The following is a 25,095-nucleotide window of genomic DNA, read 5'->3' as shown; positions in this document are numbered from 1 at the left end:
GTTATGTTGTGCAATAGTCCTCCCACCACCAGGGGTCACTGTGGCTGAATTTCCATGCTGTAGACTTGCAGAGCTCATGCTGTAGACTCACCGCTGCAACTTTGCTCTTGCTAGAGACTTGTCACGCAAATTTGCTACAAATTGGAAAAGTGTCAACTAGAACTTGTGCTTGAAGTGCTCTGCAAGTGTACAACCTGCTGGTGAAAATGTGCAGCAAGTTACCAAGACTTCCAATTTATCACTGCTACAAATGTTTGGGAAGTTATCCTTGCTATCTGGGGACTTACAAATCTGGTGCTAAATGTCGCACATAATTGTGGTAACGCACCGCATAGCAGGGAAGATTTCTGAATGTCTCTTCTTCCACTTGTCGACCTGCCGTCACAGTTATACGGCAGCAGGTTCCTGCGAATCGCCGTATCTGTACATTGGCCGCATGAGGGATCCTGTGCCCACTCTCCAGCGGGGAAGCCGATCCATGGGGCTGGCGGCCGTAGTTGCCGCCGGGCATCGCGATCGCTCCCCGTAAAAAGAGGACGGCGGTCTGCTGTTGTAAACCCAGCAGACCTTTGTTCTCTCTGGTATCAATGCAGAGCTCCTGTGATCCTCCTGTTTAGGATCACAGGTCTCTGTGTTGATATTACAAGCCCACAACCCCCCCCCCCCCCACACACACACACAGTTAGAAAACACACCCTAGGCTCACATTTAACCCTTTGATCGCCCCTGGGTTAACCCCTTCTCTGCCAGTGTCATTATTGCAGTAACAGTGCATATTTTTAGCACTGATTACTGTAGTAATGTCACTGGTCCCCCCAAAAGTGTCGCAGTCCTGCTAAAAATCACTGATCGCCGCCATTATTAGTAAAAATAAAAAATGACATAAATCTTTTCCCTAGTTTGCAGATGTGATAACTTTTGCGCAAACCAATCAACATACGCTTATTGGGATTTTTTTTTTTTTTTTACCAAAAATATGTAGCAGAATACAAATTGGCCTAAAATGATGAAAAAATTTGATTTTTCAATATTTTTTTGGGGAATGTTATATAGCAGAAAGTGAAAGATATATATTTTTTTTTTTTTTCAAAATTGTCGCTCTTTTTTTGTTTATAGCGCAAAATTTAAAAAACGCAGAGTTGATCAAATACCACCAAAAGAAAGCTCTATTTGTGGGAAGAAAAAGACATCAACTTTATTTAGGTACGGCATCGCACGATTGTGCAATTGTCTGTTAAAGTAAAGCAGTGCCGAATTGCAAAAAATGGCCTGCTCATTAAGGGCGGAAATCTTCCGGTCCAGAAGTGGTTAAGGGTGTCACAGGGAGAGAAAGTGAGGAGTGTCACGCCCCTGAAAAGGTTGCCTTAATGATGAAACGCGTTGGGCGGAATCTCATAACATCATTATGCTATTGCCCCCTTCCCAGCCAGGACAGGACAAGTGTAGCCGTGTCTGCTTTATTCCATGGGGTATCCTATCAATATTTTAGCAAGCTTTTATTGGTTATATATTAATTTATTTTTTACTCAGGGGAAAGCGCGAACGCAATCCCCTGGTTGGTTATAATATTTTAATAAATACAGTATTAACCGCTTGCCGACCACCCCACGCAGATTTACTGTGGCAGGGCGGCTCGGCTGCACATAATCATGTAGATCTACGTGATTATGTGCACGCGGTCTCAGCGGTGCGTGCACCGCCGGAGCTGCGCTCCCGCTGTGATTAGACACAGCGGGATTCAGACCGCAGGAGGAGCGGGCTCGATCGCCACCGGCCTCCCGTGATCATCAGAGAAACTGATAGAAGACCCGCCTGCTTATGTAAACAAAGCAGGCGGATCTTCTGTCACACAGGCAGGGAGAGATCAGGAGTTTCAGCTAAGCTACAACCCCGATCTCTCTGTGCCCGTCACAGAGCCCCCCCCCCCCAACAGTTAATAAGCATAAACAGGCATACATTTAACCCTTTGATCACCCGCAGTGTTAACCCCTTCCCTGCCAGTGTCATTTATACAGTAACAGTGCATAATATTTAGCATGGATTACTGTTTTAATTTCACTGGTCCCCAAAAAGTGTCAAAAATGTCAATTCGAGGTCCGATCTGTCAATGTCGCAGTCCCGACAAAAATCGCTGATCACCCCCATTACTAATAAAAACAACAAAAAAAAAAAGTCGAAAAATCTATCCCATAGTGTAAACGCTATAACTTTAGCGCAAACCAATTAAAATACGCTTTTTGAGATTTTTTTATTTTTTTTTACCAAAAATATGTAGGAGAATACAATTTGGCTCAAACTGATAAAAAAAAACTTTTTTTTTAAATTGCGAATGTTTTATAGCAGAAAGTAAAAAATTTGTATTTTTTTTTTCAAAATTGTGACTCTTTTTTTGTTTATAGCGCAAAATTAAAAAATCGCAGAGGTGATCAAATACCACCAAAAGAAAGCTCTATTTGTGGGAAAAAAAGACATCAACTTTATTTGGGTACAGCGTCGCACGACCGTGCAATTGTCCGTTAAAGTAACGCAGTGCCGAATCGAAAAAAATGGCCTAGTCATTAAGGGGGAAAATCTTCCTGTCCAGAAGTGGTAAAGGGTGTCACAGGGAAGGATAGTGATGGGGTGTCACGCCCCTGAAAAGGTTGCCTTAATGATGAAACGCGTAGGGCGGAGTCTCATCTTTATGCTATTGCCCCCTTCCCAGCCAGGACAGGACAAGTGTAGCTGTGTCTGCTTTATTCCATGGGGTATCCGATCAATATATTAGCAAGCTTTTATTGATTATATTGTAATAAATACAATACATACACATATACAATACATATACAATAAATACAATGCATACACATATACAATACATGTATAAATACAATATTAACAATATTTCACTGGAAGACTTTTTTCTGCTTGCGTCCTTTTTATTTGTTTCTGTTTCCTGTGCTGAGTTATTACCTTACTGTTGATTAGGGATTATCAGGGAGGTGATCAGTGGTTGGGGGTACCTTACTGTTGATTAGGGATTATCAGGGAGGCGATCAGTGGTTTGGGGGGTCACATCCTTATGGTGGGCTACTTCCCAGGTATGGGTGGAGGCCCCCCTGATTTGGTATATGGTTTTCATTTTAAATGTTTGTAGATTTTCACTTTGGGACTCATTTGATGAGGATTTTATATTTCTTTGTTTCCTACATTTATTGTAGTATTTGTTTTTCCCCGTTCACTGTTTTGTCTTAATTGAGTGAGAATGTATTTCACAGCCGCCATGTTTGTTTAACCCTTAAATTGCAGGCAATTCTCTAATCTGTCTACCACTAATTGTTTCTAATTTCCCTCTCTATTGTCCTCCTGATTCCCCCCTCCTCCCCCACACACAATGGAGATTGTCCCTCGCCTGGTGTCTGCTGACAAAACAGAGAAAATGAGAGTGAAGCGTCCTAATCATCCAGTTTCGTGTTTACAGATTCCTTTGTGTTTGCGTTCAAACAATGAGTGGCCACGGTCATGTCAGCGATATTATCGCCGAGGATGAAAGTCGCCGTGTTCTTCACTTGACCCACAACGAGTCATTGGGTGCGAAACGTGGAGAAAAGAAAGCAAATCAATCAGTTTGTCTATGGGATGATATTATTAACCACTTCTGGACTGGAAGGTTTTACCACCTAATGACCAGGCCATTTTTTGCAATTCGGGTCTGCATTATTTTAACGGACAATGGCGCAATCATGCGATGCTGTACCCAAATAAAATTGATGTCCTTTTCCCCCCCACAAATAGAGCTTTCTTTTGGTGGTATTTGATCACCTGTGTGACTTTTATTTTTTGTGCTGTAAGCAAAAAAAAGAGTGACAATTCTTTTAAAAAAAAAAAAAAATATATATATATATATATATATATATATATATATATATTTTTTCACATTCTGCTATATAACATTCCCCCCCTCCCCTATATTTTTTTTTTCACATTCTGCTATATAACATTCCCCCCCTCCCCTCCAAAAAAAAAAAAAAAATTAAAAACACATTTTTTCATCATTTTTAGGCCAATTTGTATTATGCTACATATTTTTGGTAAAAATAAAATCCCAATAAGCGTATTTTGATTGGTTTGCGCAAAAGTTATTGCGTCTACAATCTAGGGGAAAGATTTATGTCATTTTTATTTATTTATTTTTTATTTATAATATTTTTTACTAGTAATGGCGGCAATCAGTGATTTTTAGCGGGATTGCGACATTGCAGATTTTTATTTTTTGTGCTATAAACAAAAAAAAAAGCGATTCTTAAAAAAAAAAAAAAGTAAATAAAAATTATATACAGTATATATATATAAATATATATATATATATATATATATATATATATATATATAAATATATATATATATATATATATATATATATATATATATATATATATTTCTTACTTCCTGCTATATAACATTCCACCCCCCAAAAAAATGTAAAAATCTAATTTTTTCATCATTTTAGGCCAATTTGTATTCTGCTACATATTTTTGGTAAAAATAAAATCCCAACAAGCGTATTTTGATTGGTTTGCGCAAAAGTTATTGCGCCTACAATCTAGGGGAAAGATTTATGTCATTTTTTTTAATTTATTTTTTACTTATAATATTTTTTACTAGTAATGGCGGCAATCAGTGATTTTTAGCGGGATTGCGACATTGCAGATTTTTTTTTTTGTGCTATAAACAAAAAAAGAGCGATTCTTAAAAAAAAAAAAAAAAAATTATATACAGTGTATATATATATATATATATATATATATATATATATATATATATACATATTTCTTACTTTCTGCTATATAACATTCCACCCCAAAATAAAAATGTAGAAAATCAAATGTTTTCATCATTTTAGGCCAATTTGTATTCTGCTACATATTTTTAGTAAAAAAAAAAAATCCCAATAAGTGTATTTTGATTGGTTTGCACAAAAGTTATCACATCTACAAACTAGGGGAAAGATTTATGTCATATTTATTTATTTATTGTTTACTTATAATATTTTTTACTAGTAATGGCGGCAATCAGCAATTTTTAGCTGGACTGCGACATTGCGGCGGACAGATCGGATACCTAACTGACATTTTTGACACTTTTGGGGGGACCAGTGACATTACTACAGTAATCAGTGCTAAAAATATGCACTGTTACTGTAATAATGGCACTGGCAGGGAAAGGGTCAACACCAGGGGCGATCAAAGGGTTAAATGTGTCCCTAGGGGGTGTTTTTCTAACTGTGGGGGGAGGGGCTTATTGAATCAATACAGGGACCTGCGTTCCTAAATAGGAGGAACAGAGGAGCCCTGTGATGATAACTGAGAGAACAACGGACCGCCGTATTTACAACAGCAGACCGCCGTTCTGTCTTCCCGGGAGTAATCATGGGTGCATGGTGGCAATCAAGGCCGCCGGCCCCACAGATCAGCTTCCCCTGTCACGAATCGCCAGAGGTGCGCGCACGACCCCCATGCTCGCTCTTGAGGAGCGACATATGGGTATGGCAATTCGTGAAGCTGCACCACCTTGCAGTATATCTGCGGCGGGCGGGCGGTAAGTGGTTAATCTGTTAAAGTATATCTAAAGCTTTGGATGGAGTGGGGAAGGGTTAGAAGCTCTGTTGGGTTTTACTGCTCTGTGTGACCCCCTGCTAAGGAGATTGAACTTCTCTATGTGTCCTTTGTTACCAAAATAGGAAGTGAAGGGGAATCCAAAAGTTTGAGTTGTCACCAAGATAGGAATAGGGGAAAATCCCACCCCAAGATGAACGAGCAAAAAATAAATCTAGCACTAATCTGCATGCTTACTTACTAAGCATCAATTCCCTTCTACCAATATAAATCCACCCCCTGCTGAAATCCCCTTCCCAGCACAAATCTTTGCCCCCCCCCCCCCCAATTCAAATCCTCTTATTTCCCATATGCCCCCCAGCACAAATCAACCCCCTGAAAATAATCCCCCCTCCCTCCTAGTACAAAACCTCTAGCCCTCAAATTTCCCCTCTAAGCACAACCCCCCCCCCCCATTCCAAATCCCCCCTTTTAGCACAAACTCTCCCCGGTCCCACATCCTAGCACAAATTCCTCCCCTCCAAATTCCCCCTCCTAGCACAAATACCCACAATCATCCCTGCTAGAACTAATCCCTCCCCCCCCCCAAAAAAAAAAAACCCTCCTAGCAAACCCCCCCCCTACCAAATTACCTTTTCTAGCACAAACCCCCCAAAATTCCTCCTCCTTGCACAAATCTTCCCCCATCCCCCCTCCCAACACGAATCCCCTAAAATTACCGCTAATAGCACACCTCCCAAAATTTCCCCTTCTAGAACAATTCTTATCCCCTGCCGCCCCCCCCCCCAATCCCCCCCTCCCCGCAACCTCCTTGTGGTGCCCCCCACGTCACATGATACCACAGTGCCCAGTGCAGCCGCCCCTCCTGCCCACCCCTTGTCTCAGGCCTGTTTGGACCAGTCCGTCTGGCACCAACAACCATGCCACGTTCAAAGTCACTTAAATCCCCTATATACAGTATCTCACAAAAGTAAGTACACCCCTAATATTTTTGTAAATATTTTATTCTATCTTTTCATGTGACAACACTGAAGAAATGACACTTTGCTACAATGTAAAGTAGTGAGTGTACAGCTTGTATAACAGTGTAAATTTGCTGTCCCCTCAAAATAACTCAACACCCAGCCATTCATGTCTAATATACATACACTGATCAGCCATAACATTATGACCACCCACCTAATAATGAGTATGGCCCCCTTTTGCTGAAACAGCCCTGACCCATTGAGGCATGGACACCAAAGTGACATCTACATGAATGGCAGGACAGAAGGTTTCCCAGCAGAACATTGCCCAAAGTATCACACTGCCCCTGCCGACTTGCCTTCTTATACAGCATCCTGGTGCCATCTCTTCCCCAGGTAAGTGACGCACACACACCCGGCCATCCACATGATGTAAGGAAACGTGATTCATCAGACCAGGTCACCTTCCTCCATTGCTCCGTAGGCCGGTTCTGATGTTCATGTGACCATTGTAGACCCTTTTTGCCATGGACACGGGTCACCATGGGCTTCACAGCCCCATACACAACAAACTACGATGTCCATTTTTTTCTACTTTCACCACCTCAACTTCATGGACAACATGTTCACTTGCTGCCTAATATATCCCACCAATTTTCAGATGCCATTGTAATGAGATATTCCCTTTACCTGTCAGTGGTCATAATGTTATGGCTGATCGGTGTAAATATATATAAATACATGGGGCAGCGCTGTATACCCAAGCTCTCTTCCCTACACCATAAGGTCCCATTCACACACAAACCGTGGACAGAATCGGCAGTTCTCCCTGCGATTCCAAATCTTAGCAAAACGTGCTGCAACTTTCCTGTGATTTTTGCGTGACAAAATGCATGAGAAACGTGGCAAAACGCGTGTGTAAAATCACACCTGACTCAGGGCCAAAACCTGGTCCCTCAGCTGATTTAAGTGAATGGGTTGCCCTATGTGTGATACAGGGAATCGCATGAGAGCCGCCCACACGAAATCCTGAGCGGGAACGTGATTTCCCGCTACACGTAGTGTAGACAAGGCCTAATAGTGATTAACCTCTTGCCGACCAGCTGCGGCACACATACTGCGGCAGGTCGGCTCTATTATACGAAACGGTGTACCTGTACGTCGTTTCATGTAATAGCCAGTGGGGGCGTAGGCACTGATTGGCCAGAGGGCAAGCCAATCAGCGGGTCCGGCAGACGCGATGTCAGCAGGCCACCCACGAGATGTATGTAAACGAGGCAGACCGCCATTCTGTCACAGATGAACACAGGGATCCTGTGTTCCTGCTATTTAGGAACACGGATCTCTATGTTCATCTAGTGCAGGGATCCTCAAACTACGGCCCTCCAGCTGTTGTGGAACTACACATCCCATGAGGCATTGTAAACTCTGACATTCACATACATGACTAGGCATGATGGGAATTGTAGTTCTTGAACAACTGGAGGGCCATAGTTTGAAGACCCCTGATAGTGAGTCAATCCCTCACACAGTTAGAAAACACCCCCTAGGAACACATTTAACCCTTTGATCGCCCCTGGTGTTAACCCCTTCCCTGCCAGTGTCATTAGTACAGTGACAGTGCATATTTTTAGCACTGATCACTGTATTAGAGTCACTGGTTCCTCCAAAAATGTCAGGTGTCGGATCTGTCCGCCGCAATGTCGCAGTCCCGCTAGAAATCGCTTATCGCCGCCATTATTATTAAAAAATAAATAAATAAATAAAAATACCAAATCTTTCCCCTAGTATATAGATGTGATAACTTTTGCGCAAATGAATCAAAATACGCTTATTGGGGTTTTTTTTTTACCAAAAATATGTAGCAGAATAGAAATTGGCCTAAAATGATGAAAAAAAACGATTTTTTAAATTTTTTTTTTTTTTATTGGGAATGGTTTATAGCAGAAAGTAAAAAATATTGTTTTTTTTTTTTTCAGAGTTGTCGCTATTTTTTTTGTTTACAGCGCAAAAAATAAAAATCGCAGAGGCGATCAAATACCACCAAAAGAAAGCTCTATTTGTAGGAAAAAAAGGACATCAATTTTATTTGGGTACAGCGTCGCACGACTGCGCAATCGTCAGTTAAAATAATGCAGCGCGGTATTGCAAAAAATGGCCTGGTCGTTAAGGGGGGACAAATCCTTCCGGTCCAAAAGGGGTTAAGGCCCTATTTGCACCTATGCAGGTGTACCAGTCTGTGCAAATTTTTGCACAATTTTGGATGTTACATTTAGGACAGTCTGTTCATTTCTATGGGTTGCCCAACAGTGGAAGTCGCACAAAGAAGAGCATAACCCTTCATAAAAAAAATTGTGCTAAGTGCTAAAACAACACGGTACTTTGCTACGATGCATTTTGGTGCGCATTTTCGCACACACATTAGCAAGTTGCGTTGGAGTGCCATAAAGAATTAATAGCACCTACACCCTGCTAAAGGGGTTTTGTGCGTTTTTTGTGCTTTGCGGGAAATGGCAATCCGTATTCCCATATTACAGCTGCAGGTTCTGCTTCCTGCTCTGTATTGCTGCACAGAAGACATGTGCATGACGGAAAAATTTGCTTCGTTTAGATTCGGTAATCTAGTTATTTAGTCTATTTAAATCGAGTTCATTCGTTCAATTCGTATTCGGAATTTGTTTTATGTCTTTTTAGAATTTTCTTCGAATTTAACAATTTTTTCGACTCGATAAATTTTGAATCGGTCCAATCACAAACTTTACTTTTTTTTTTTTTCTGCTCTGAATGTGGCAAAGTGAACAAACAAAAGAAAAATCTTCATTAAATGATTACAATGACTCTTTAAATAATCTTTGGCTTAAAGGGTAACTCCACTCTTGTGGGATAAAAAATAGCAAATAAAGACAAAATAATATAGCGTATACAATTGCAACACAAACCATATTGAAAATTGAATGTTATTAAAAAATTTCCTTTCCTTTTCAATCTGCAGCTGTTGTAATTTTCTGAAAATGCAATGCACTATGGCCGCCTGGAGCTGTTCTGACCACACCCCCAGAAACATAATTTCCTGCTTGTGTGATTGGCTCACCAATTTTCCCAGAAGTCTGCACTAAGATACAAGTCAGATTTCTGGCACCCCCTGCAACAAAAATGTCATTTTTGGTGGGATACTCCCAATAGGAACACATCTAAAGGGATGCAGGCCCAGCAGATTTCCTCATTAGTGCTCTGCAGCTGCACAGCTGATAGATAATTATGAAACCACTCCCATTAGACCCACTCAGCACAGAGGCACAAACCATGATTTCTTCAGAATAACAAAAGGTAGAAATCTGCAACAAAGTTTGGTAAAATCCTTGTAATGTACAGAGATCACCCAGAGAGGATTTTTTTTTCAGTGTAGCACCCTCCTAGATAGGTGCTAGTGAGAGAGTATAGTTTTTGGCTCTGTCTGCCTATCAGAGAATCAGTAGGCACATCTATATTGCTCTTTGTCTACTAGAGAGTAGAATCTGGTAGTGAGGTCTGCTCATTGTGCTCAGTATGCCATTCATTGAGTCTAGAGAGTGTTTCACGCTGGTCCAATAGGGAGGAAACCTGACGAATGGATGCATAGGCTTTGGTACAGTCCTGGTGATTGGCAGGGGGCAGGTCGCTTCAGTGCATTTTGGAAAACTGTATAAAAGCCAGGAGCACATGTGCTGCATGTTCTTTGGCTGGAGAGCAGAGGCCCGGAGGGAGGGTGGGCGGCTGCCTCCTCCTTGGTACCAGTGGCACGTGGCCTCAGGAGGTTGTCCTGAGGGTCAAAGGAACGGAACTAAACCCAGAGGTCCAGGAGAGCTGACTTGGGGAGACACTGGAGACTAGGGCAAGGCCAATATATCGGGGGCCGATATGCACTTTCCCCGATATATCGGTATCGGCCCCGCAACTGGCCCATATTTTTGTGACGTCATTTTGCCTTCTTAGGCCGCCTCCCTCGCCTTGGACAGCCTCGTCTCGAGTCTGGACTAGTCTCGCGGGAGTGTATCACAGCCATACACCCACCCACAGCAGCCCGGTGCCAGCCAGCCTCCCACATCCACAGGCCCTGTACCAGCCAACAACAGGCATTGTACCAGAGAGCCAGCCAGCATCCCACAGGCCCTGTACCAGCCAGCCAGCCACCCACAGGCCCTGTACCAGCCACCCACAGGCGCTGTGCCAGCCAGCCACCCACAGGCCCTGTACCAGCCAGCCACCCACCACAGGGTGCCAGCCAGCCACCCACCACAGGGTGCCAGCCAGCCACCCACCACAGGGTGCCAGCCAGCCAGCCATCCACCCACAGACAGGGTGCCAGCCAGCCAGCCACAGACAGGGTGCCAGACAGCCAGCCAACCACAGGTCCTGTACCAGCCACCCACAGCCCCTGTGCCAGCCACCCACCTACCACAGGGTGCAAGGCAGCCAGCCACCCACCACAGGATGCAAGGCAGCCAGACACCCACCACAGGGTGACAGCCATCAACCACAGGGTGCCAGCAAGCCAGCCACTCACCACAAGGAGCCAGCCAGCCACCCACCACAGGGTGCCAGCCAGCCAGCCACCCACCACAGGGTGCCAGCAAGCCAGCCATTAAGCATTAAACAAAAATTAACATGTTTAGTACCAGATTTGTGTCAAAAATTGTCTTTATTTTTCAAAACTTTAAATGTACAAAATATTGGCCCATATTGGCCGATACCGATACGTTGTGACCAAAATATCGGTATCGGCCCTGAAAAAAACTATATCGGTCTATCCCTACTAGAGACCCTAGAAAAAACAGTATTGTGAGTACAGGGGCTCGTGTCGAGGGGCCTGACCTGGGGGGAGGGCACCCCAAGAGAAGGATAGTCAGTGGACAGGTGTTGGCAGTCAAGAAAGAGGATAAAGAGAAGAGTGTCTTGAAGATAAACTTTTTTTTTTTTTTTTTGAAGATAAACTTAGTTCATCAAGTCATCTCAGGAAAGAGACCTAAAGCTAAACTGGCAAGGTGGATCAACAGCCTGGCTGTACCAAGAGGTAGGAGTCCTCCAATATTGTGCATAGATAATTCGGAGTATCCCACTATTCCCTTCTCCAAACCCTAATTTATAATAAAACCCAAAAACAACTAAATACCCCTGAACTGATTATTGGAGGAGCCCAAGAGTAAAAGTGAGAGACTGTGCATGTTAAGGTTTCTAATGGTAACTCAGGGGGACCCATAAGGGTGAAATCCAGGCAGTCCTCAAGGGGTCAGTGCTGCATCAACAAAAGTGGAGTTAGGCTTTAACAAAAATAGCATTACAGTATTTTAAACAACACACACAGGCTTTGATTTCAGAAATATGTTTACAGTTGGAATTTGACTGCAATTCGATTTAAAATTCGATTTGAATTTCAATTTGAATTTCCGAAATTCGGACGAATTTCGCTTCGTTATTCAGAGCATTCAGTAAACTTCATTTATCCTACAATTCGGGTATTCAGATATATCGGAATCCCTGAAAAACAAAAAATTTGTCCGAATATTTATGTCTACCGCACAGTGATTGCTCTTTACCCTTCCTCTGTATCAGTGCTTATCAGTGTACTCAGCCTCCCCATTTCCTGAATTATCCATTGCTATTGTGCTGTGTGGTATCCAGAAACTCCAGCCATTGTCTGTGACAATCGCTCCTGGAAATATGGGACAGCATACCTGTTATAGTGTGAAGGACACAATAACCCCTTTGTGACTGCAACACATCTATAAGTCCAAATGTAAAACGCCCCTTGCTGTGAGAATGCTTATTGACCTTGCTGCAGAGAACTAGAAATGTTCAACTGTGTGTGTTCCTAGTAGGGATTCGACCGATATCGTTTTTTCATTGCCGATACCGATATTTTGGTCAGCGCGTATCGGTATCGGCCGATATGGGCCGATATTTTCGTACATTTAAAAAAAAAATTTTTTTCCTTTTTTTTTTACTTGACAGGTACTCTTGTGGAGAGATCTGGAGGTCTAAAAGACCCCAAACCCCTCCTCTGCACTTAAAAGCCAAACTTGGCGTTTTGAATGCTGTCAGTTTTTTTAATTTCGCGCCGAGTACCTGGAAGAGATGTCATGACATCACTTCTGGGTGTTTGCATGGAGACCCGATCAGAGCCGAATGGGGCTTTGATCGGGTCTTTGGATGCCATGCATGATGGTTGCCCTGGTCTCCCGGTGGGACAGGAAGGTGGCGGGAGGGGGGGATGTCCCCTCCCGCTCCTTGTAAATGACAGCCGAGCGGCTTCTCAGCCGTATTAGTTGTCATTACAAGACAGCCGATCGGCGGCTATGGACACCGGTACCGGGGTGATGCCTCTAGCTGCAGGCATCTCTCCGGTACAGCACTTTCCCGAAATATCGGTAATATCGGTCACCTTGGTGGCGGATTCGGATATATTGGGGAAAGTGCAGATCGGCCCTCGATATATTGGCTTTGCGGATAATCGGTCGATCCCTAGTTTCTAGTTCCCAGACCCACGGTCAGTCAGGAATATCGGCCACCTTGGTGGCGGATTCGGATATATCAGGAAAAGTGCATATCGGCCCTCGATAGATCGGCTTTGCCGATAATCGGTCGGTCCCTAGTTCCCAGACCCGCGGTCAGTCAGGAAAATTACAACGTTATTGTCAGGTTAACTGACGCATACCATTGCTGACAAACGTACTCTAAGCCTCAAAAACTCTGGTCATTAAAGAGTTAAAATTTCTTACAGGTAAACTTAAAGAGGAGTTCCGCACCCTCAACCCCCCCCCCCCCCCACCACAAAGATAGTCAGTAGCTACAAATACTGTAGCTGCTGGCTTCTACTAATAGGGCACTTACCTGTCCAGGGATCCCACGGTGTGCACACCCCAGCCGATTCTTGAATCGGCTCTCGGGTGCTGGCGCCACCATCTTGGATAAGGGAAACAGCCGGTTTCCTACTGCGCATGCGCGAATTGCACAGCGCTGTGTAAATGAGCCAGCTGCAGGGGGAGGGGCTGAACTTCTGTCTTTGCCGCAACTTCTCCGCAAGTGGAAGCAAGTACCTGCCAAAACCAGGTACCCGCCCCCCCCCCCCCCCCCAAAAAAAAGGTGCCAAATGTGGCAGCGGAGGAGGGAGGAGGCAGAAAAGCAGAGCTTCCCCTTTTGGGTGGAGCTCTGCTTTTAGCTGGACATACAGGGATAGAAAATCGAACAAAAAATTGAGTTGGTAGACCGATCATTCGATTTTGGCTTGGTTAGTGTGTTTACTGGAACAGTCAATTTCCTTTTCAACATTTCCAGACTTGTTGGAAAGTTTTTTTCCCAAATTATTTTCATTTTTTTTTCGGTCTTTCAAAAAAAAAAAAAAATTAAAAAGTAAATGCTCATGAGCAGTAGGGGTAGAAGTAGGAATCGATCGGGATAAAAAAACAATGTTTAATGTTAAAAACAATCGGAAAAATATTTTAAATTGGCTGGAAAATTTCTGATAAAAGGATTGGAACATCAGATGTTGAATCAAATGAACAGTTTTTTTTTTTTGGGGGGAATTTTTTTGAATTTTTATTTCTTTTTCTACTCATCTATGGCCAGCTTTACGAATAAAGTGAGTGTGGAGTCCATAGTTGTCCCTTAAATGGTGGACTGTGTCTGGTGATTGCTCATACTGTCCACTCTTGACAGTAAAGAGGAGAGGTGGGGTGAGAAGAAGTTGGGCAGTTCCTGTGTCCCTCCTATAATCAGCTGAACTGCCCCCCCCCCCTCCTCTGTACACTCTCCCTTTAAGAGTTTGATTGACAGGTGGAGTGTGCAGTATAAAAGCTGCAGGTGAGGTGCAGCCAGGACGATACGGGAACTCATCTGCAGCGTGTGACAATGACAGGACAGCACTGCTGGGGATACGGCGAGGAGGACGGTAATACTCTGATCATAATAATCTCCTTCTGCACATTCCTCAGTGTATTAGCAGCACACAAAGCTCAACATTCACACTCCGTATTCTGCTTTCTTATCATCTTCATCCGCGCTCCACAAGCCTGCACATCCCAGCACTGGGGACACCAACGTGCCAGGCACCGCTGCTGCCCCCATGTGCCAAGCCCCAACGTCGTTCACTTGGAGAAGGGGGTACAGCGCAGCTTCGGGGATAAAAATTCGCTCACAAAGTGCCGCTTAGACATTGAAAAAAATAATGCAACTAAGGGTAAGGAATCCTCTGATTGGGGTACAGTGCTGGCCAGAACTAGGGAGGAAAAGGGCTGGGGGGGGGGGGGGGGGGGGCTTATTTCAGATGATTGTAAAATGAGCAAATAGGGTGTCCAGGCATTGGGGAAAGTGAAAAGAATTCTGGGGTGTATCACTGGAGGGATCACCCCAGCAGGAGAAAGGAGGTCCTGATTCCTCTATATAGATCTTTATATCACTAGAGGGATCACCAGCAGGAGGAAGGAGGTCCTGATTCCTCTATATAGATCTTTATATCACTAGAGGGATCACCAGCAGGAGAAAGGAGGTCCTGATTCCTTTATATAGATCTTTATATCACCGGAGAGATCACTGGCAGGGGGAAGGAGGTCCTCCTGACTCCTGATTACTCTATATAGATCTTTATATCACTAGAGGGATCACCAGCAGGAGGAAGGAGGTCCTGATTCCTTTATATAGATCTTTATATCACTAGAGGGATCACCAGCAGGAGGAAGGAGGTCCTGATTCCTCTATATAGATCTTTATATCACTAGAGGGGTCACCTTCAGGATGACTGAGGTCCTGATTCCTTTATATAGATCTTTATATCACTAGAGGGGTCACCTTCAGGATGACTGAGGTCCTGATTCCTCTATATAGATCTTTATATCACCAGCAGGAGGAAGGAGGTCCTGATTCCTCTATATAGATCTTTATATCACTAGAGGAGATCACCAAGCAGGAGGAAGGAGATCCTGATTCCTCTATATAGATCTTTATATCGCTAGAGGGGATCATCAGCAGGAAGAAGAAGGTTCTTATTTCTCTATAAAGATCTTTATTTTAATAGAGGGGTCACCATCAGGAGGGAAGGAGGTCCTGATTCCTTTATTTAGATATTTATATCACTAGAGGGGTCACCTTCAGGATGACTGAGGTCCTGATTCCTCTATATAGATCTTTATATCACCAGCAGTAGGAAAGGGGTCCTGATTCCTCTATATAGATCTTTATATCACTAGAGGGATCACCAGCAGTAGGAAAGGGGTCCTGATTCCTCTATATAGATCTTTAAATCACCAGAGGGATCACCAGCAGGAGGATGGAGGTCCTGATTCCTCTATATAAATCTTTATATCACTAGAGGGGATCACCAAGCAGGAGGAAGGAGATCCTGATTCCTCTATATAGATCTTTATATCGCTAGAGGGGATCATCAGCAGGAAAAAGAAGGTTCTTATTTCTCTATAAAGATCTTTATTTTAATAGAGGGGTCACCATCAGGAGGGAAGGAGGTCCTGATTCCTTTATTTAGATATTTATATCACTAGAGGGGTCACCTGATGGAGGAAGGAGGTCCTAATTCCTCTATATAGATCTTTATATCACCAGAGGGATCACCAGCAGTAGGAAAGGGGTCCTGATTCCTCTATATAGATCTTTATATCACTAGAGGGTTCACCAGCAGGAGGAAGGAGGAGCTGAATCCACTATATAGATCTTTAGATCATTAACAGGGAGAAAGAAGTCTTGATTCCTCTATATAGATCTTTATATAACTAGAGGGGTCACCATCAGGAGGAAGGAGATAACTAAAGTCTTATGTAGAGGAATCCAGACCTCCTTCGTATTGCTGGTGGTTCCTCTAGTGATATAAAGATCTATCCCATATGGAAGAAAAATATATTTCCAATATATTTAGGGAAAACATTTTTAGAAACATATTGAATATGGCCAAAATTGTAGCATTTCAAATATATTTCCAATATATTTGGGGGAAAAAAAAGTTTTTTTTTTAAATATATTTCAAATATATTTCTCTTCCATGTGGGATATAGGGGAATAAGGTCCTTCTTCCTCCTACAGGGGATCCCTCTAGTGATCTTTATATCACTAGAAGGATAACCAGTAGGAGGAAGGAGATAACGTTTTAATTAGAAGAATCAGAACCTCCCTCTAGTGATATAAAGATCTATATAGAGGAATTAGGATCTCCTTCATCCTGCTGGTGATCCCTCTAGTGATATAAAGATCTTTATGAAGGAATTAGGATCTCCTTCATCCTGCTGGTGATCCCTCTAGTGTTCCATTGATTGGTTGAAGAAGTGAAGTGAAGTCACTGTTTCAGCACGTGGTCAGCGAGGGGTTAAGTCTCCAGTAGCGGGCGATGGTGCTCACCCCATACATGGCTCTGTGGATTGCGATGTTCACACAACATTCTGGAGGTTGCAATGTAAACTTTGCTGCAGGTTTATAGGTGAGTTTCATGGTGTGATAATGAGGAGAAAGGTCGATGTCCGCCCCGTTTGTGGTTTTGTGGACTGTAAACACATTGTATCCCAATAAAAGGATATTTACAATCCACAAAAACACAAATTAAGATTGCTGTATAAAACCTGAAGGAAGGAACACATGATCATCACTAACAGGAGAGAAGCTTCATCTCACAGAAGATACAGCGGGGATAAAAGCGAAGATCTGAGCTGTGTATTGTACAGATAGAGACGTGGTAGAAGTCTCTTGTAACTTGACATGAATCTTTGGCACTTCTAGTAACATGGCAGGAGTCTCTAACAGTCTCTAGGGGTTTCATGTAATGTAGGGGCAAACTCTAGCAGTCTCTTCTACCTTGACATGAGTCTCTAACAATTTCATGTAACATTTCAGCCATCTCTAACAGTCTTTTGTAACATGGCAGCTATCTCTAGCATCCTCCTGTTAGATGGCAGCAATTTCTAGCAGTCCCTTGCAACATGGCAGCAATCTCTCAAAGTCTCCTGTAGCATAACAAACAGTCTCCTGTAACATGACAGCAGTCTCTAACAGTCTTTTGTTACATGGTAGCAGCCTCTAATAGTCACCTTTAGCATAACAGCAGTCTCTAGCTTCCCCATGTATCAATGTAACAGTCTCCTGTCATAAGGCAGCAGCTTCTATTAGTCTTCTCTGACATGGTAGCAGCCTCTAACAGTCTCCTGTAACATGACAGCAGTCTCTAGTGGTCTTATTTCACTCCATAGTAGCCTCTAACAGCCTCCTGTAACAAGGCAGCTGTCTCTAGCAGTCCCTTGCAACATGGCAGCAATCTCTCAAAGTCTCCTAGCATAGCAAACAGTCTCCTGTAACATGACAGCAGTCTCTAGTGGTCCCTTTTCACTCCATAGTAGCCTCTAACAGACTCCTGTAACAAGGCAGCTGTCTTTAGCAGTCTTTTGTGACATGGTAGCAGCCTCTAATAGTCACCTTTAGCATTATGCAGTCTCTAGCTTTCCCATGTATCACTGTAACAGTCTCCTGTCATAAGCAGCTTCTATTAGTCTTCTCTGACATTGTAGCAGCCTCTAACACTCTCCTGTAACAAGGCAGCAGTCTCTGGTAGTTGCGGCAGGGAGATTTCTCATTGATAAATACACGTTGTGAGAATACAGTGGATTTCTTTAGGACCTGATTATATATTATTTTTATTGATTTACTGTATGATAGACGGGGGATGGGAGTTCTGCGAACTGACTCCCCGAACACTTTCTTGTGCTCCTTCATAGAATGACCCCATAAGAGATCTCTTTACACCGTGACATCCGATCTGCGGAGCTCAGGAAATGAGACTTTCCTCTGCTCCTCTCCTCACCCAGGGCAGAGGATGATATTACGTCCTCAGTAAACGACCACAGCGATTTTCTTATACGGAGACGCAGAAGGCAAATTTCACCTTCACAGGTGTGAGACGATAATAGCGGGCGCTCTGCCGGAAAATAGGAATTCATACGCCGTAAAATTTATAACAGACTCATGCAAACCAAGACTATAAAACCTATAACCCTATAATAAACCTACTGAAAACACGCCAATATCTGAAGTCAATGCAAAATCTGTATTACCCAGCAGACAGCTTGGAGCGCATTATTTAAATATTTCTTATAACCCCTCCCCCCCCTACAAAAACAAATTATATATATACACATTTATAATGAGACAAAGAGCAGCATGCAAATCGTCTTAATTTATTGCTGCTATTAACTTATTAACTATATTTTATTAATATAGTGTTACTATTATTTTTATTTTGTTGTTATTAATTTTATTTTATTATTGTTATTATTATTTTGATTATATTTTATTGTTTTGACCCCCTCTGTGCTGAATACAGGTGTGTGGCTGCATTTTACACCTTAAAGTGTTACTAAACCCGCAACAGTAAAATCAGTCTGTATATGCAGTAAAGCATGCGTGTTATACTCACTGTGGAACCTAAGGTGTTAATCCACTGCATTGTGTTAAAAGACTGTTTGATCCTGTCTTCTCTATTCTTCCCCTTATTCCACTGTCCCCAATCCATCTCCTGATAGAATAGAGCCCTTGGAGTCACCTGCACATGCTCAGTTTGGTGTGTATTGCTAGAAAGTTGTTTTTTTTTTTTTTGGATAGTGCAAGTGATCAGCACAGGGCCAATCAGCACTGTCCAGACAGAGGGTCAGGGGTCCTGCAGCCTCATAGGACAGTCAGAGGAAAATGAAAACTCCTCCTATAAGCTTTAGCCAGACACTGATAGAAGTCACAAGACTGCTATATACTGCTGATGAGAAAAGATATTTACTAAAATAATTAGATCTCCATGTTCTGTGTACTGTGGGAGACCAGATATAGTGAATGCAGGCTCCTGAGGAGACCAGATATAGTGACTGCAGGCTCCTGGGGAGACCAGATATAGTGACGGCAGGCTCCTGGGGAGACCAGATATAGTGACTGCAGGCTCCTGGGGAGACCAGATGTAGTGAATGCAGACTCCTGGGGAGACCAGATATAGTGACTGCAGGCTCCTGGGGAGACCACATATAGTGACTGCAGGCTTCTGGTGAGACCACATATAGTGACTGCAGGCTTCTGGTGAGACCACATATAGTGACTGCAGGCTCCTGGGGAGACCACATATAGTGACTGCAGGCTCCTGGGGAGACCAGATATAGTGAATGCAGGCTCCTGGGGAGACCAGATATAGTGACTGCAGGCTCCTGGGGAGACCAGATGTAGTGACTGCAGGCTTCTGGGAGAGCAGATATAGTGACTGCAGGCTCCTGGGGAGACCAGATATAGTGAATGCAGGCTCCTGGGGAGACCAGATATAGTGAATGCAGGCTCCTGGGGAGACCAGATATAGTGACTGCAGGCTCCTGGGTTTAGTAACACTTTAGCATCGCTCTCGGCACCATCTTATCACATGATAGATAGAACATTTCCATTTGTTTCTACCTTAAGGCCCCTTTCACACTTATGAAACCCAAAAGTCACTAGATTTTGCTGCAATCTTTTGTGCCGTGATTTTACAGGATTTTGCCGTGATTTTGACTGGACTTGAAGCAATGCCTATGTCTATGGACCGCAAAATGCATTAAAAACAGCCCAAAGTAGTGCAGGGACTACTTTGAAGTCATTGCGACTTGAAGTCGCACGGATGTTAACGCTACTCATTGGAAATCATAGAGTACGACTTGTCATGCGACTTTGCAGTCCCAAGTCGCAGGACAAGTTGCACAAGTGTGAAAAGAACCTAAATGTGAAATCCAAGACACAAATAATGCAACACTGCAACCATTAATACATCATCAATTTGTAAGTTTTATATACTATGAGTGTAAGTGCCCGAATGTGACCTGGTATCAGCCTCTTGCAGTTCCTGTAAAGCAGAGCTTAGACTGGGAGGGAGAAGCAGTACAAGCAGCCAATTAGTTAATGTGCTGACACGCAGTGCTGTATCTTGGCCTAGGCCAACAAGGCCCAGGCCTAGGGCGGCACTTTGCAGGGGGGCAGGAAAAAAGCTGAACCCTGCACAAAAAAACAGCCTCCTACCGGTTCCCGCACGAAAAGGGTCTTCGCCGGCTTGCGCTACACTTTTAATATAGTGCAAGTCTTATGGGGTGAATTGGGCCAGAGGGCAGAGTCCAGGAGGCAAATCGGTCTGGCACCCCATAAAGCGGTAAGTGATGAGGCCGCACTGATGGGCAGTAATGAGGCGGCACTGATAAGGCTGCACAGATGGGCACTAATGAGGCTGAACGTGTGGGAACTGATAAGGCTACGCTGATGGGCACTGATAGACTTGTGGTCTGTGGTTCACAGATGACAGGGCGGGTCGTAAACAGTAAAGGGCGAGGCCTTTACAGGAAGGGGTGGGTCATATGTAAATTAGGGGGTGCACAAGTTTAGTCAGGCCTAGGGCAGCACAAAACCTAAATACACCGCTGCTGACACGAGGGATGCTGATAGGAGGAGAGAGCAGAGTGACAGGAAGACAAGCTCATCACTGTACACCTGGGGCAAGTCCAGGTTGACCTGGGCTCAGAGGAAGTGGGTTGAATGGTGCTGGCTATCAAACTGAGAACATTTAGGGAAGAAGGAGAAGAAGAAGAAGAGTATTTATATGAAATCGAGGATAAAAAATAAAATAAAAAGAACTGATAGAGGTTCTAAGCTTTCCCTACTTCATCCAAACCAAAAATAAAAATTGAGCTTTAGATATGTATTAAATCTGACCTCTGGCCTCCCCTTCAGTCTTGCACAGTTGTAGCGGCTCCTCTCCTGGACTGAAATGGCTTCCTCTGATTTCACTGCACACTGTGAGCTTCTCACAATGTGCATTAGAAGATGCAGCAACTCAGATAGAGCCCGCCTCATTTTTTAGCTAGAGGACATCCAGCATCATCTAGTCCTCATCTAGACACCCACCCATCAAGGCATTTTGGTATTTGCATAACTCCTCCCAAGAGCCCGCCCACTGCCTACATCAGGCATTACTGAGGCAGGGTGCTGTGATGTTTTCAGGAAGCTATGTACAGCACCCTGCCTCAGACTGACTGCATTGGTTAGAGAAGCACAGAGACCCAGTGATGACATCACTTCAGTAACAGATCAGGTTGAGTTCAGACACTAGTCAGGAGCAGGGCCGTTGATAGGGGGGGGGGCACCAGTCCTCCTGTAGGGGGCCCGGGCACACAGGGGGGCCCCAACAGCTTGGGGAATCGGTGCGGTCGGGCGGAGGGGCAATTACAGAAGGAAGCCCTGTGCGGTTCTCTGCCACAGCTGAAAGTCAGTTTCTCCCCCTCCTGCCAGCTTTCAGCTGCTGCAGGGAGAGACACAGACACAGGGCATCATTCCTGTCATTGATACTGACGCCGATCCTCCTCCCTGTTCTGCCTGTTTCTCACCCCCCCCTCCCCATGTGCCCCTTTTTCACTGTGCGCCCCCCCCCCCCCTCTGCAGCGCTGAAGGCTTCCCTGTCCTGTAAAAAAATAACAAATTGTAAAAAAAAAATAATAATAATAATTAAACAATGTAATAAATAATTTAAAGAAATGTAAAATAAAATAATTGTAAACATTTTTAACATTTTTTAAAAAAATTATAATTTTTTTATTAACCACTTTAGCCCCAGCCCTATTTCGGACACTTTTTGTTCACAAGTTAAAACCAGTATTTTTTCCTAGAAAACTACTTAGAACCCCCAAACATTATATATATTTTTTTAGCAAAGACTCTGGAGAATAAAATGTCGGTCATTGCAAAATTTTTTGTCACGCGGTATTTGCGCAGCGGTCTTTAAAACGCCATTTTTTTGGAAAAAAATTTGAAAAATCACATTTCACTGCATTTAAAAAATACTAAACAGTAAAGTTAGCCCATTTTTTTTGTATATTGTGAAAGATGATGTCACGCCGAGTAAATAGATACCAAACATGTTACGGTTTAAAATTGCGCCCCCCCGTGGGATGGCGACAAACTACGGTCAATAGAGATCTCAATCTGCGACGCTTTAAATTTATTTAACGGTTACCAGTTTAGAGTTAGAGTGTAGCTCTTTTTTTTTAATTATTGCCCACGCTCTGGCGATCGCGGCGATACCTCACATGTGTGGTTTGAACAGCGATTTCATTTGCGGCTCGACTTGCGTATACGTTTTTTTTTGTGCGCGAGCTAACGGTGACGGGGACGGCTAAATTTTTTTTTTTTTTTTTTTCCTATTTATTTTTTCTTTTTTTTTAAACTTTATTACAGGTTTTTAAAAAAAAAAAAATCTGATCACTTTTATTGCTGTCACAAGCAATGTAAACATCCCTGGTGACAGCAATATGTCGTGACAGGTACTCTTTATGGAGGGATCGAGGGTCTAAAAGACCCTAGACCCCTCCACTACACTTCCCTGTATGCAAAACGCCGAAAACGGCATTTTTGCATACAGCCGTTTTTCAAATCTGCCGCCTTTTGCAGCACAGTAACCCGGACGTGACGTCATGGACGCCGCCTCCGGGTTACGTCATCGGAGACCCGATCGATGCCGTTTCCGGCATTCATCGGGACTCCATCCAGCCGGCGGACGTGCCGGCTGGGTGCTCGGGGCTCCCGGTGGGACAGTAGCCCCGAGCAAAGCCGCGGAAGGCGGCGGGAGGGGGGGGACGTCCCCTCCCGCCCCCCCGGGTAACGATCGAGCGGCTCCCGAGCCGCATCGATCGTTACCGACGGAAAGCCGACCGTCGGCTTCAAACAACGGTACCGGGATGATGCCTCTAGCTAGAGGCATCATCCCGGTATAACCCCGCAAAGTCTGATGACGTAGAGGTTACGTGACTGGTAGTAAAGTGGTTAATGTAAAAAACAAATAAAAAGGGCTAATTCGCACAGGTTCTCCATTATGTTTGTGTCCACTAATAATGATTTTAGTGTATTTTTTTGGAAAATATTGTCTTGACATATTCGGGGGGGGGGGGGGGGGCCTGGCAGGTAGGCTGTACTGCGCCCTGTGACTTCTAACAGCAGCCCTGGTCAGGACGGGACTTCCCAGAGAAGTAACTGAACATAATACTGGTGCCTTTTGTAGAGTGGATTGTCACTAACTGTCTACCTTCCCCCATCTCCAGGTCCCTCCGAGTGGTACCGCTACTTCCCCATCGCCCAGGGAAACCGCCAGTCCCCCATCAATATCGTGGCCAATCAGGCCGTCTTCAACCCCAGCTTAAAGCCTCTGGAGGTGTCCTATGACCAGTCCACGTCCATCAGCCTCTCCAACAATGGTCACTCTGTCATGGTGGAGTTCGATGACAATGATGACAAGACAGGTGAGAGCACTGATTGTAGGGCCACCTCATATCAGGACATCAGAGGTCCCAATCACCTTCATGGATGCAGATGGAAAGTTTTCATTGAGTCAATGTATCTAAAAATGAATATTATGTTATGAAGAGATCAAAAGACAAAGCCAACGTGTTTCGGGGCTCAACACTCCCCTTCATTGGGGCTGTCAGTAGAACTTATAATATTATGATTAATATAAAGCAATAAACTGGTTATTTATAATATTTTATTATCTGGTTCTTATAGCCCTGATGGAGAGAGCTTTGAGCTTAGGAACGTGTCGGCTTTAACTTTTGACCTCTTGTCTGGGATTTGTGGTGTGCTCATCCTGTGACATATTTTGGGTTTTTTACCACCGTCCCAAATTGCCTCACTTCCTTTCATGTCACTGACACAGGTAGGGGAAGGAAATCTGTCCAATTGGGACAAAGTTTCATCCTTTCATCCAAATGCAAAAGGAAAAAAAGGGAAAGAAATATAAAAGTCTCTGGATCCACTTTATATAGATCCATAAATCCTCCTTCGTACTGCAACATAGCGAGACCACACACAGACCCATGATTGACGGAGGTCTGATATTCTTTATGTTTGAAATGACAGTCTATATTTCAGGATAAGGCGTCCGGAGATCCAATCCCTTTTTGTTGGTCTAAGCAGCAGTGGAAGAGCAGATCTCCTGAAACCTGTTCCTAAAGAAACCTGAAAATAAAAAAGTATGACATCCAGTACTTAAAAATGATGTCACATAAATACATATTCCATCACATAGATGTAGCACTGCCCCCTAGGGAGCTGCTGAGAATTACACTTCTTGGGTTCCCCTGGGTTACCATTAGCAACTGAAAGCAGACACACGGCATTAAAAGTTCTTGGCTCAGACAATGAACAGTCCAGGGGATTTGTTTTTTTTTTTTGTATTTTATTTTAGAACTTGGATAGGAGAAGGGATGAGTGGGATACTCCAATCTGAACTATGCACAATTCCTGAGGACAACTGACTGTAGAATGCGGCAAGGCCACTGCTTCACCTTGCCACTGAAGTGAAGATAAAGAACGCGTACTCTCACTTAGATTACTCTTCAGGGTCTAACTTGGCACCCCCTTTCTCACTGACTGTGTGCGCTGACCTTCTGTCCACTGACACCCTACTGGAGTGGTCCCCTTCCTGGGCAGACCCGCGGCAAGCTTCCCGGTACTCACGGACACTGTTTTTCCTTGGG

General features: G+C 43.8%; 1 protein-coding gene across 1 annotated transcript in view; it reads left to right on the top strand.

Annotated features, from left to right (window-relative positions):
• The first annotated feature begins 14,355 nt into the window (after positions 1-14,355).
• CA7 (carbonic anhydrase 7) overlaps positions 14,356-25,095 on the top strand; it is a 34,424-nt gene continuing 23,684 nt past the window's right edge. The window contains exons 1-2 of the mRNA XM_082270903.1: positions 14,356-14,483; positions 23,662-23,859. Coding sequence (XP_082127029.1) covers positions 14,444-14,483; positions 23,662-23,859 — 238 coding nt within the window. The 5' untranslated portion in view covers positions 14,356-14,443. The remainder of the gene's footprint in view (positions 14,484-23,661; positions 23,860-25,095) is intronic.

The sequence above is a fragment of the Pelophylax lessonae genome (assembly GCF_965119305.1).
Source record: "Pelophylax lessonae genome assembly, chromosome: 10".
NCBI classification, from domain to species: Eukaryota; Metazoa; Chordata; class Amphibia; order Anura; family Ranidae; genus Pelophylax; species Pelophylax lessonae.
The sequence above is the reverse complement of the archived record's forward strand: the minus strand, read 5'-3'. Positions and strand labels throughout refer to the sequence as shown.